This window comes from Physeter macrocephalus, chromosome 10, assembly GCF_002837175.3.
Source record: "Physeter macrocephalus isolate SW-GA chromosome 10, ASM283717v5, whole genome shotgun sequence".
NCBI lineage: Eukaryota > Metazoa > Chordata > Mammalia > Artiodactyla > Physeteridae > Physeter > Physeter macrocephalus.
In genome coordinates, this window is record NC_041223.1 from 28,767,665 (window position 1) to 28,781,257 (window position 13,593).

Sequence of the window (13,593 nt, forward strand, 5' to 3'; positions counted from 1 at the left end):
TGTCCTCACCCCAATGGAAAAATGTCCTCTGGCTCTGCCCCAGGAGGCTGATCAGCTGCCTTGCATCCAGGTACTCCTGTGCCTTCTAGCTTCTGGTTGGTTCTGCCAATGAGGACCCTTGGCAGAGATGATGGGAGGGACAGGGAATATAAAGTTAGGGATTACCCTTGGCTCGCTTTCTGTGAGAATTCCAAAGGTCGCTGCTCCTCTCAGGAGCTCCTGCTTTCCATGACTCTCCTCTTCCACATGACAGTGTCCCTCAGGCCTGCATCCATGAGCATGCCCTACCCTTTGTGGTCCTGCTACCCACTGCCCACATCCGTGGTATCAGTACCCTTGTAAACGACCTCTCCTTGCATTATCCCAACTCAAACGCTGCTGGAACCCTGAATGATAGATTCTGGAAGATTCTTCCTAGCTGTCATTCTGCACATGATTATTTTGTGAACTATTGAACTTGCTTTGCTTGTCCTTCTTTCTCCAAAGTTATAATTCTTGGCTTCTTCAAGTGAAGTTCAGATGGTGTGCAAACTATTAATAGAGGAAAGTGCTCTGCTTTCACTCCATTTTCTTAAAATTGTAACTATTGTCCACAGTCGAAAGTAAGACGGAAGTCAAAAGTAAGTAAAATAAGGGCACAGCTTTATTTCACTACAAGGCAGTAAGTACACTGTCATATCAAAAGTTCAGTGCCGGCCATCTTGCACCAAATGTTCTTAAGGCAGCAACTGGCTATCGACCCCAGCTGCAAACACAGGTTCTGTGTGGCAGTTCTGAGACCATACACTTAGAGAGCACGGGGAATGCTGATTAAACACATAACCCCTGAATTAAAGAACAGTCAGGCTGAACTCAAAACAAAACATAGGACATCAACAACACAGATCTCCCAAGAAAGAAGTGCAGTGCATGCTCTTATAAACCAACAATAACAAAAGACAAAAAACAACCACAAATGCAAAATCTCCCAAACAAGTTTTCCAATGTATTACAAAAGGAAAAAAAGTATATATATATATAAAAAATAAAAACGTTTGAAATACTAGTGCATAGTCAATTACCTAACACCAAGTTTCTTTTCTCTCCGTCCCAAGCTCTACTGCCCCTCTGATACTAGCAGCATGTCTACAGGCTAAGACCATAGCAGCAAAACACATTTTTTTTCATTTGGCATGTACAAAATTAAATTACTGAATAAAAATATAATTTTTTATAAAACTATTTCATACAGTAATAATTTTTAAAGCAAGCTAACAAAAAAACCCTCATAAAATGGTTTAGTACAGTAAATGTACCCCCAATGTTATTAACCATAAATGAGCATTTACAATATTGATTACTTATTCCATGGTGTTAAGCCGACATTTATAGTAATGCATTGTGTTTAGTGATTGAGAAAAGTGAAATATTGGAGTACCTTTTTGTGTAAAATTTCAAAAACCCCATCACAGGAAAAATACTGGTCCTCTTAAAATACAGATAAATCATTTCATGTTTTATTTTTTAAAAAAAATCTGCAGTAAGATACTAACAACTGACTACAATTCATGACCTAATAATTTAGGTAAGACTGTTATTTATTAATTTTTTTAAAAAAATTCGTTTAGTTGGGTGAAATCTGATACGATTTCATCCACCTAAATGCACTTGGTGCTGCTCTCAACTGTTGTACCACAACAAAAATAGGCTCTTCTCCCATTCATGAAAAGTTTCATGTAGAGGAATGCTATATCCCAAATCAACTTGAAGTGTTCTGAAAACCATAATGCTTGTCTGCAAACGTCTCACATGACCAGAGTCCGGGTTGAGAAGGCGTTCACGTATTTACGAGCCTGACCGGAAGCCGTCATCTGATCGTCTGTCTTCCCACAGGATGCAGTTTCCCAGGTACCGCTACAAGGCTAATGGGGAGAGAGAAGGCAACGGCAAGGTCAGACCGGGAAGCACACACTTTAGCCCACAAGTGGATTCCCAGTCCCAGCAGGGCCAGCAGAAAAAAATGTTGACCTCCAGACAGCAAGTAGTAGACACCAGGGAGCCTTTGTCAGATAACATCTTCCCTCTGACAACCAGGAATCCAGCATTCTTTAGTGATATTAATTATCAGAAATTGTTTATCGTGAAGAGAGAAAACCCACTCCAAGCGGTATGATAAGATACAGCTGTATCTTCACACTTGAGTGCCTTTTGTCTATTAGGAGATTTTACAGAGTTGGAGACAGGAATGAGTCTAATCCCCCAGATACCTAAGGTGAGCTGCGGGCATTTACTCATTAAACAAACTGGTGAGTGCTTGAGCCACCCAGCAAAGAAGCTCCTGTAGGTGCTGGAATTGATCAACACCTACTAAACATAGTATATCTTTTTAAACAATTAAATTGATTGAGTTGAGTTTTGAAAATTTAAATTTATCAATTAAAATGGACATTTATCAGTTAAATACCAATTAATTAAGAAATATCGGTTTACTGGGATAGCTTACTTTTTAAAGATACACTGGAAGATACAGGATGGAACGAATATCTCATGGGCAGCATCTGGATCCTTCACACACATGATCTCATTTACACAGCACAACTACCCTGGGTGGGAGGTTCATTCTCTCTTAAACTGGGCAGGAAATGGAGACTCAGAAAGTAAGGATAACTTGCCCTAGGCCACTCTATGGGTAACTAGTGTAATGGTTTTGAACCTGTGTCTGTCTTCTGCGAGCCCTGGCTCCCGCCTTCCCTCCATGTTGCTTCAAACCAAAATATGTACTATTTGTGGCCTACTTAGTTCCCAAAAGGATTTATGATGCTTACAAAATAAATATAAGCAAAGAGAGTTTAAAAAGTGGACAAGGAAGGGTCACAGAGAAATGTGGAAAAAATAAATAATATGATGATGAGGTGAGATTTGTATTCAAAACACTTGCCATGAGCTATAATGCACCAGCAAGATGTAAACTCCAAACATGGCTCTGAGCTCTCTAGCAGTCAATGCAAAGAAGGAAACAGAAACACAAGCAGATGTAAGGTTTGCTGTCTGTAAGCTCAAAACTAAATCAGTGGTTTTTAAAAGCACAACTATTCCTAGTATCGATATCTAAGAGGGATGTTTTTCATGGACAAAAGAAGAATAAGAAAAGAAAGGCCTCTGCTGTCCTTTAAGAGAATAAATGAACACATGTGAAACCGGTGGAGTGATGACAGGCAGATGAAAGGTTTGTGGTCCCACGGCCAGATGAGGAGGAGACAGGACACCAAGGGCCAGCCAGGGCAATGCTCTAGGCAAAGGGCATGAATAGGCAGGGTTTAGATAGACAAGTGATAAAGAGGGTAACCCAGGTGGAAAAATAACATGAAAGAGTCAGGAAGCTGCAGTTTGTACATTGCTTGTGGGAGGGACTGGGAGACAGAGAGGAAGGGACACAATGGATTAAATGACAACATTTAACAAGTGCTTACTACGCACCACTCATGCTTCTAAGTATTTTACATGTATCATCTCATTTAATTCTCACACAAAACACCAGTGGCATAAGTATGGCTCATTACACCTGTTTTACAGAGCAGGCAATTATAAAGGAAGAGAGAGCTGAGGCAACATCTTTAAAGTCACCCAGCTAAGAAGTGATGAAGTAGAAATGTGAATCCGGGCTCTAACTCGCTGCTTCCATTAGAGTTCTTATCAGTGGGAAATTGTAGGGTCCGGTCAGCAGGGCCTTGGAATGCAGGAAGTGCTTAGATGAGGTGTCAAAGTCATCAGACTTTTAGCAAAGAGGTAAGATAATTCCGAATGAACGTGGTGTTTGTATGGTGATGGGGCTTCCTTGCCTAGGGTCTGGAATAAATTTTCAGTGACATAAGGTTTACAGTGCCATGTTTCTAACTTGTAAACTTTCACAGGACACAGATTACGCAGTTTCTGCCCAGTCTCTCGTGCCATCTCGCTGCCAATGTAAAGGCACCATCCAAGTTTACACATATTTACTCTCAAGGCTCAGAGGCTCAGTACGTAACTTGAAATACTACATAGGCAAGATTGATTATCCTAATATTTTCCCGGAACTGTGAATCACAAAAATGACAGGACAAAGATGACAAGGCGTTCTGGGCTGACTTCTGCCATTGAGTCACATTTAATGTTTTCCTAAGTAAAATCACCAGAGTAGTTTAAGCATTCTTTGATACAGTTCTGAATAAATGATGTTTCTCTAGTTTGAAGGAAGTGGATTACATATACATATTTCTTTGGTGTGTTATGTGCCCATCCAAATCTCATATCTTAGTTTAGTTGACTGCTTACATGTTGTTGCTAACATTTTTTTTTTTTTTTTTTTTTTTTTGCGGTACACGGGCCTCTCACTGTTGTGGCCTCTCCCGTTGCGGAGCACAGGCTCCGGACGCACAGGCTCAGCGGCCATGGCTCACGGGCCCAGCCGCTCCGCGGCATGTGGGATCTTCCCGGACCGGGGCACGAACCCGTGTCCCCTGCATCAGGAGGCGGACTCTCAACCACTGCGCCACCAGGGAAGCCCGTTGCTAACATTTTTCAGTGCAGCACTGAAACACCTAATTGACACAAGGAATCCAATTAACAAAATAAAATTTAATGTTATCATTGTAATTTTGAGCTTGTATTTGTAGTGACACACATAGAACATACATGACAATGTGACATATAACAATGTGACATCCTAACATATGACAAATGTGACGTACAATAACAATATGACATATACTAACTACCATTTGGGAGTGAATACTTAAAAGATGATGGCTGTCCATCATGAGTACTGTGCAGGGCTTAGAATCAGTGATGTACACAGAACAAAGTACATGGATCTTAAAAGCAAGTGACTAAAGAAGATGCAGAATAAAATATCGTTAATATGCTAATATCTTCTATGTAAGCAAAAAATAACATAAAGATACACACAAAACCCCAAAATACATATTTCGAAAGAATACATACAAACAAATGAAGGGGAAAGGAGAATGTGGGTGAAAACGGAGATAAAAGTGAGGAGCAAGGAAGAAAGGATTGTTTCTGTTTTTCTCTGGTTAAGAATTTTTCTACTTAGCTGTGCTTCAATTAACATAGAATTACTTTTCTATATTAAAGTAAATTAAGTATCTTAAAATCCTGTATTAAAAGAATCTCATGCTTGCTTTTACAATGCCTCTTGGTAAAAGTCAAGTTCTGATCCTTGACAACATAGTACTTAATTCGGAATTCCCAACGTCTGTTCAAGAGAATCTAACACAGTTATCGGCTTAGTATATTTTCAGCTTGGACTTTGACTGTGTTCTTGTCGGATCTCCCAGATGGCTCATCACTTTATTCATGTTTGGCTCTTCCTCCAGGACCAGATATTTAAAACAAGATCAATATAAAGAAGGTACCATATATTTTTAGTTAGTACTTTGAAAACACTTTTCACACAGTCAGCTTCCCCCAAGTCAAGGTGAAATTTATGAAGAAATAAATCAAATTGACTGAACTATCCGAATTTCAGAAAGCAGAGCATTTCAGGAGCACCTAAGCCCTGAAGCTCAGAGTTGAGGGAGGGCAAAACGACTTGGAACACCCGAACCTCCCAGTGTAGACAGACACCAAGACACAGTAGTCACTGTGTGCAAGAACCACTGAGCGCAGAACAAAAAGGCGAACGTGAGTGGGCAGCTCCTTTTCCGCACCGTGAGAGTACAAAGCCAGCACTTCTTACAACCGTGAATGGAAATACTGGTCAGAGCAGACACCTACTTTGTGAAGGTAAAGGAAGAGCAGAAGGTCGAATACTCGGGTAAGAAAGGAAATGCTGAGGTCCACCAGCCAGAAGGGCAGCTGCCCCCTCCTGCTCTTTCTTTCTCCCTCCTTACCTTGAAGCTCTGGGGCCCTGGGCCAACTTTTCAAGCTGATGGAATAGTTCTGACAAAGGAGGATTAAATGTCTTCGTGCTAGAAGGATTTTTTTTTTTTTTTTTTTGCGGTACGCGGGCCTCTCACTGCTGTGGCCTCTCCCGTCGCGGAGCACAGGCTCCGGACGCGCAGGCTCGGCGGCCATGGCTCACGGGCCCAGACGCTCCGCGGCACGTGGGATCCTCCCAGACCCGGGCGCGAACCCGGTTCCCCTGCATCGGCAGGCGGGCTCTCAACCACTGCGCCACCAGGGAAGCCCCAAGGATGTTTTTTAATACTGTCATATAGATCCTTGTGCATTCTCCTCATTCCCTCTCCTTAAACGTTAGTTTCATTTACACTAAAGAGTTAGTAAGAATTACAGATTTCTGCACATGAATTCTTGTTAAATGACTAACCCATGGTGCTGTTGCAGACATGTCACTCTACCCTAATTCATTTCAACATTAACAATCCTATTGCACATCCTCCTCCTCTTGCCCGCGAGTTATCTTACTTATCCCATCATTTACCTTTAATTGCCCCTGGGCAGAAGCTGAACTGAAAACAGACTGTCAGAGGTCTAACTGGGATATCCTGCTGAAGCACTTTAAATAAATACTCAGATCCTTTATAGAAAACAGAAGGAAAAAAAAAAAACGAGACAAGACCATGTCCACAGGTGGTTTTCTGTCAGGATTAAATTATTTTCACTTAGAATATGAATGGTTTTTTCATCACGCTGAACAAGAACTGCCATTGTTGTTATATTCATAGAGCAGCTTCACACAATAGCTGCTGATGTCAGTAGCCTTGGCAGGGTATGTGCTTTCCCATTCACAGACCTCATGAGAAACTTGCGTCAAGTCATAAAAAAGTGATTTTGCAAAACCAAAACAACTTCTAAGATGGTGTTACATTTTTCTGATTCATTTTTTTAAAATAATGGGCAGATATAAATGGTGTCCAAAAGACTAAGGATTATTTGATAATTCCATTTAACCTATCTGAAGAAAAGACTTACTCTGGACTAAAATTCTAAAAGTCAGAATTCCTTCCCAGTGGGGCATCTTTTAAAATGTATTAGTTATCTAAGAGATAATGTTGAAATCTTTAGCTGTATCTTGAAAGTCGAGAATAAACCTGAGATGAAGTGTGGCTAAGGTAAGGTTAATGGTTATCAAACTTCTTGCACGCGTAAATGCTTCCCGATGTCTGCACAAAACAATAAAGTGCTCCCAACTTCAGAGCTGCTAACTTTTTCATAGAAAAGAGACCTAAAAGTTAGCGGGTCAAAGGTCCAGATGGTGATGGAGGGTGTTCCATCCACCAGTGCCTCCACATCCCACCCAGGTCTAAGTTAACAATGGCTAATAAGGATGGACTTTTCCCAGATTTGGAGTTTGTTCCCAATGTCTCTAGGGTTCTTTCCATCTTACATGTTGATAGACTTCCCAACAGTTTTAATCACGTAGCCTCAGATGTCACAATTTTTTGGAAGAATAGCTCTTTCCTTAGTCACATATTGGTTTTCAACTATTGAGATTAAGATAAGTGCCAAATTGCTCTAAAGCAATTCTATCTTTGTTGGCCCAAGGAAGATTCAATATCACAGTGTTTACCAAACCCAACCAAACAAAAAAATCCAGGCCGTGTACTCTCTGGTGTAGAGCACTCTGAATTTGAGCTCAACTTGCCTTCCCGACTCATTTAGCCTTTCTCAGTTCACCCCAAAAACTGTACATGGTAAACTTGCTTATTATGTAAGATATATTGAAAGCAGGTCACTGAAATATTACTGACAGCTATGTGAAATCTTGTCAGGGCAAGTGGAAAAAACTGACCCAAGGGAGAACCAAATGGATACAGAGGTATCCAGGGGAGTAGGTCAACAACGCACACTAACACTAAGAAATGCCTGGGAAGATCTATGTCACATGGAGACGGACTGTTTCTATGTCAGTTGACATGCCAACACAAGCAGCAGAAAAATAGAGAAGACCAGTAAATCAGTTGTTTCATCTCCATAACACCAAAGAGATCTGACTACCTTTATTTCAGGAATCAGTTGAATCAGCAATCTCTTCTGGTGACCCACTGACACAGTTCTGCCAGAGTGGAACAGGAATGAGAAAGAACATGTGAGAGGAAATAATACACCAGAGTGCAAATGGACCTGGCTGTCGGTGAGGCCTCCTTGCCTATGTTTCTAAGAACAGGGACAGTGCATACCCTTTGCCTAAAAATAGGTACCACCAATGTACATTGGCAAGTGCGCTGCCATTTTGAAAGTAATATTATATCCGTTTTATCTTCATAGAAACCTTGTATGATAAGTGGAGGAAATACTATAGTCCCCAATTTAAAATGAGAGCATTTTCATCTGAAGAAGTTAATGAATTAAACACATGTAATTAGAAACTGGTGATGTCTAGACTAGAACCCAGGTGCCTGTTGCCTGCATGCTAGCTTATTATACTCCTTAGCAATGCCGATCATGCAAAAAGCAATCCAAAGCACATGGAACTGAAGAAGTGAGCTTCAACTGCTTGCAATAATATCGTAAGATTCTTTGATGCTGTGCAAATGTGTTTAAGTATTAATGGCTTGAGAAATTTACTTAAACTCACTGTTTTTAAAAAGTAAGGCTAGGACAAGCCAAGTCAGGAAATTAAAATTTAAGGCTGTCATTCTGTGGTTACAAAAAAGAGGAAAGTGAGTGAGTAAAAAGCATATGAACACATCTTTTACATTTGGGTTTTAAACAGGAATAAAAGGAAATTATAATTTAAGAGAAAAATACAGAAGTTCAGAGGCTTATATTAAGTTATAAGTACAGTTTCAGATCTACCAATGAAAATGTCTACCTTAGGAAATGTTTATTGGCATAATGTATTTATTTCAAAATGTAAAGCAAATTGAAAGCACATTGAGAAAAACAGGCAGTTCTTTTCTCCTTGCTGAGGGAGCTGTGTGTGTGTGTATGTGTGTGTGTGTCTGCCTTGGGCTCTTTCAGGGTAACTTTCGAACAGCAGAATCCAGTAGTGTTCCACAGTGAATCTGCCTTTCCTGCCCCAAACTGCAAGCTCTCTAGGCTGAATGTCTATTTCCTCATTTGTGTATAAGCTTCTAGACTCCATTCTCTACTACCATACAACGTGAGGAAAACAGCACAATGGTCCGAAAATCTCACATATTCTGAGCTACATGAAAGACACAAATATCAAAAATGTCTCAGAACATTTTTATTATAAGAGTCCCTGTTTGTTTTTACAATTAAAGTTAAGGCAACTAAAAAAAAGAAGAAGAAATCCAACTATTATACTATTATGCAGCTGCTGCAAATTCCTTTTAAAAAAAGATCAAGCATAAATAATGTCAAAACCAAATATAACATTGTGCATAATGGTTTATAATAGCCTCTAAGCATTATAGCTTATGGACTTGGGGTTATATGGAAAGCTCTGAGTTATTAAAATTCTTTGCTTCTCAATGACAACCCGCATAAAAAATGGGCATACTTAGCCCCCTGAGTTTGGTCTCTACATACCATTTCCCACTAAAAGGATCACAGCACCTTAGGGAAATGGCTGGTTCCAAGAAGAGAGGAAGGAAATGTAACTATTACACGTATTCATGTATAAGCACATGCATTTATATGTGCATTAGAAGCTGAACTATAAAGCCCCAATATTTGGGGCCTCAAAACAATAACTACTCTGTCTAAAGTGTTACAGCTATAATTAAGCCAAGGATCATTGCCACTGAAATGACAGAACACAGAATTGCACAGTTAGTGTAGTTTTCAATAAACTTTTCTTGTACCTGAGTAATTTATTTAGTCAACTAGATGGATAGACAATCAACTGTACTATACAAATGACATTTTACATTTTAGAAGTATTGGAAATTTAAAATATTTTAGGAGTCATATTTAGTTGTTTTAATTAAATGCACTCTAACAAAAATGTCTAGATTGGTTAAAATCCCATTTAACATTTGATTTATTATAAGTACAAATGACAAAATTTCTAGGTTATATGAAGTACTCAAGTTGAATAGCCAGATCATTTAACAAATGCACAATATGTTCAACAATACTGTTCATGAGAAATCTGCCTAATTAGGTCAAATTGAATTATCAATGAAAATATATGATAAAGCATAATGGTTTTAATAAAAAATTACCAAATTGCTTAAAAACCTACATAAATATTGTTGAGTCAGGGTTATATGAAATATAGGCAATATATGCTTAAATATTTAGAATCACCTGACGCATTTTCTGATATTTATCACAAAAGTTTGAAACATTTTAGAAATCACATATTTCTATGGTACGAGAAGCTAGGTTTCCATGACACGAAATGAAGGAGATACATGGTGCATGCCATTCACTCATTCATTCTTAAAATGAATTAGTTATCTATTATAGCAGGTTATTAAAATATATTTGAGTGGTGTAAATCACTAAAACCATATAATGTAGATAGAAGCATTGACTCCAAAATCAACTTATAGGTCTCAGTTATTTAGCTTAGTGGAGCCGACAGATGTTACCTTCACCATGTGATGTACGTAGGTGGCTTAATCTCAACATACAATATCAGAATCTGTAGAGTGCCACATATGACTCACCGATATATTAGAAAATACTGATTAATAAAAATAGAGCTACTAGACTTCCCTGGTGGCGCAGTGGTTAAGAATCTGCCTGCCAATGCAGGGGACACGGGTTCAAGCCCTGGTCTGGGAAGATCCCACATGCTGCGGAGCAGCTAGGCCCGTGTGCCACAACTACTGAGCCTGTGCTCTAGAGCCCGCGAGCCACAACAATTGAGCCCACGTGCCACAACTACTGAAGCCCGCGCACCTAGAGCCCATGCTCCACAACAAGAGAAGCCACCACAATGAGAAGCCCACGCACCGCAACGAAGAGTAGCCCCTGCTCGCCACAACTAGAGAAAGCCCGCGCGCGGCAACGAAGACCCAGTGCAGCCAAAAATAAATAAATTTAATAAATTTAAAAAAAATAGAGCTACTACTTAATACTGAGTTTCAAAGATAAGTAATATTTCCATCAAATAAAATATAAATATGCTGATAATAAAGTTCCATACTGATTATTTTTTTAATTAGTATCATTAAAATCTTCAAGGTAAAAATTAGACAACCTATTTTTTAGAAATCTGACACTCTTGTCACATTTTATGTAATATATATATTTTATATCTGTACCATGTTTGGCTGGATATATTTTATTTATATCTGCATAAAGGATTAGATTTAGGTTTTACTAAACACTATTTGGTTAGGCCGAAAGCTTTAGGATTTAGTTTTAGGGAAAGAACCAGGGGTTTTCAACCTACATAATGATAACTGTCCCTAAATACATATATATGTTGCACTTTGCCACTTAGAATGCACTTTTTTAATACTATTATAAATATAGGTCAGATCCTAGCCTAGGTTACAAAATATACATAAAACTCAACCTAGTTTAATTAATGCACTAATAGCACTAGTCAAATTCTATGCTCTGGAAACCTAGGGCCAAATAATTCAGGGAGGAAGAAGGAAAGAAAAACAAAAAAAAGCATTTTCATTCTGGATCTAGGATCAGCTCTAGGTAAAATTTTGAAGTGGCTGACCTTTGCCTTAACATCCTTCTAACCCCCTTTCTTTGTCCCCCTTATGTCCCCCTTCTGTTTTTTCCTCATCTTCCAGTTCTTTGCCATATTCTGAGTCTTCTTCACATGGCTACCCAAGCCTGATTGACTCAGGAAGGACTCCAGATTCCCCGCAAGGACAGACTTCCCCTAGACCACACTCCAGTCAACAGTCACCTTTCATCAAAGCAGTTGGATCAGATAGAAGCCACAAGGCGAGCAATCTGATGGAATTAAGACACAAAGTGTGCCTACAGCCCTTCCAGCTGTATTTGTATTTCTTAAAAATAATGCTAAATATCACAAATGCTTTAAAGGGGGTAGTCTTAAGAGTCTCACAATTTGGAGAGAGAAGGCCTACTGCAGTGATGGGAAAGCCCTTCCAGGAACAGGACACTCTTTCAAATCACACTGCCTAAAACAGTGCCTTTCCCTCACAGGACAACTGTGACTTTCCACTTCCTAATCCAGGTTCCCTGCATGCTGCAGGGGCTATGGCTTTTCCCTCGGTGTAGCACAGGAGGATGGAGGGGAGGGCTCAGCAGGTGGCTGGGTATTGGGCTATTGAATGTTGGGAACTGCTTTAAATAATTTAAGGGAGCAAATTTGCATTCTTATTTACATTTGGCTCGGGATTAATTTGGAATTTGTTGTATTTCATCAACATACACCTCCTTCAAAAAAGGGAAATCTCTTTTGATATTAAAACCTGGGAGCAGATGTTCAACTACAGATTAGCCACGTAACACCGACTGACGGTTGAGTTTGTCATTCTGATAGTCAGGTATGTTGTAATTCTTTTCTAGCTATCTAATTTCAAACTTCATTGAAAATCTAAACAGGGTCTGAGCTTTGATGGCTTAGGGAGCAGAAAACATAAAAAATTTTGAAACTAAAATTAAACTATACCAATTTTTTAATAAAACCTTTAAAAGTAGAAGAAGGAGGTATTGACACATGCGTTATTAACAATCTGAGTCTCAGTCACAGTAAGAAATGTTTCACTTCATCAGGCTTTGGGAGCCTGCTCTAATAAAAAATTTCCAGTGAATCTCATATGAGTGGCAGCAAGGAATTTTAGGAGTTTTTTAGACATTAGGAGTTGTTGAAAAGCATCACTCTTCTATGTCTAAAATGTTTTTCTTTTTTTTTTTTTTTTAAAGTTTTTTAGTGAATGACTTTTAAGATACCAAAGTTGGAATAATAATTACCTGCAAGGGACTTGCCAGGGACCTGTTTTTAGGTACTGTAAATGCTTTGAGAACATTGTCTTCATCTTCTGATACTGGTGTCATTAAAACGGAACTTGTAAGAATATTCTAAAGGGAAAGAGAATAATTTGAAATTTAAATGAGGTTGGATAATAGGAGAGCCGACACAATTCTAACACTTTAGAGAGTAGATTACTATGAGTTGACACACATTGGCAGGAAAAAAATGCAGGTATCTGCCAGAAATTCTCTTCCCAATGAGCCAAACTGAGAACTCAACAGTGTACTAACCCTAATCCCACTGTGGCAAACATCACTAAAGCAAAAAGCTTCAGGGTTCCACACAGTTCTAGGCATGAGGCAGGCACTCAAAATACATCTGCTAAATGGATTAATAAATTTGTGCTTTTAAAACTTTACTAAACTCTGGTGAGAGAACTGTTTATTTCATATATTGGTAAAGAAATATTTTTGACTTACAGATTAATGGCAGTATAGTATAATGGTGAAAAGTATGGTATTTAGCACTAGACTAAAGTTCTAACCCAGAACCGCCACTTATAAGCTATACAATCTTGAGTAAGTGACTAAGCCTCCCTGAGCCTTAGTTTCCCCCCGGTGTAATGGAAATGATAATGTTACCAACCTTGTGAGGATTTGAGGAGTCAATGTATCTAAAGCTCTTAGACTATTACTCACCACTTAGTACACACTGAATAAATATTAGCAATTGCTATTAGCTTTGGTTCTTCCTAAGAGGAAAGGGCAGTCATTCACAAGTTACAAACTTTAAAATCGATGGTTAACCAAGGGCAAAACAAAACAAAA

At 39.0% G+C, this 13,593-nt stretch overlaps 1 protein-coding gene across 3 annotated transcripts in view; it reads right to left on the minus strand.

The window, feature by feature from the left end:
• Nucleotides 1–621: 621 nt before the first annotated feature.
• The window catches only part of MYB (MYB proto-oncogene, transcription factor), a 34,596-nt gene continuing 21,624 nt past the window's right edge, over nt 622–13,593 (minus strand). The window contains exons 13-14 of one of the 3 annotated variants that reach the window (XM_024122583.1): nt 12,766–12,873; nt 622–1,901 (exon numbers count right to left, since the gene is read on the minus strand). In XM_024122583.1, coding sequence (XP_023978351.1) covers nt 1,785–1,901; nt 12,766–12,873 — 225 coding nt within the window. In that variant the 3' untranslated portion in view covers nt 622–1,784. The remainder of the gene's footprint in view (nt 1,902–12,765; nt 12,874–13,593) is intronic. The other 2 variants (XM_024122584.2, XM_028494421.1) reach the window with 2 other exon arrangements.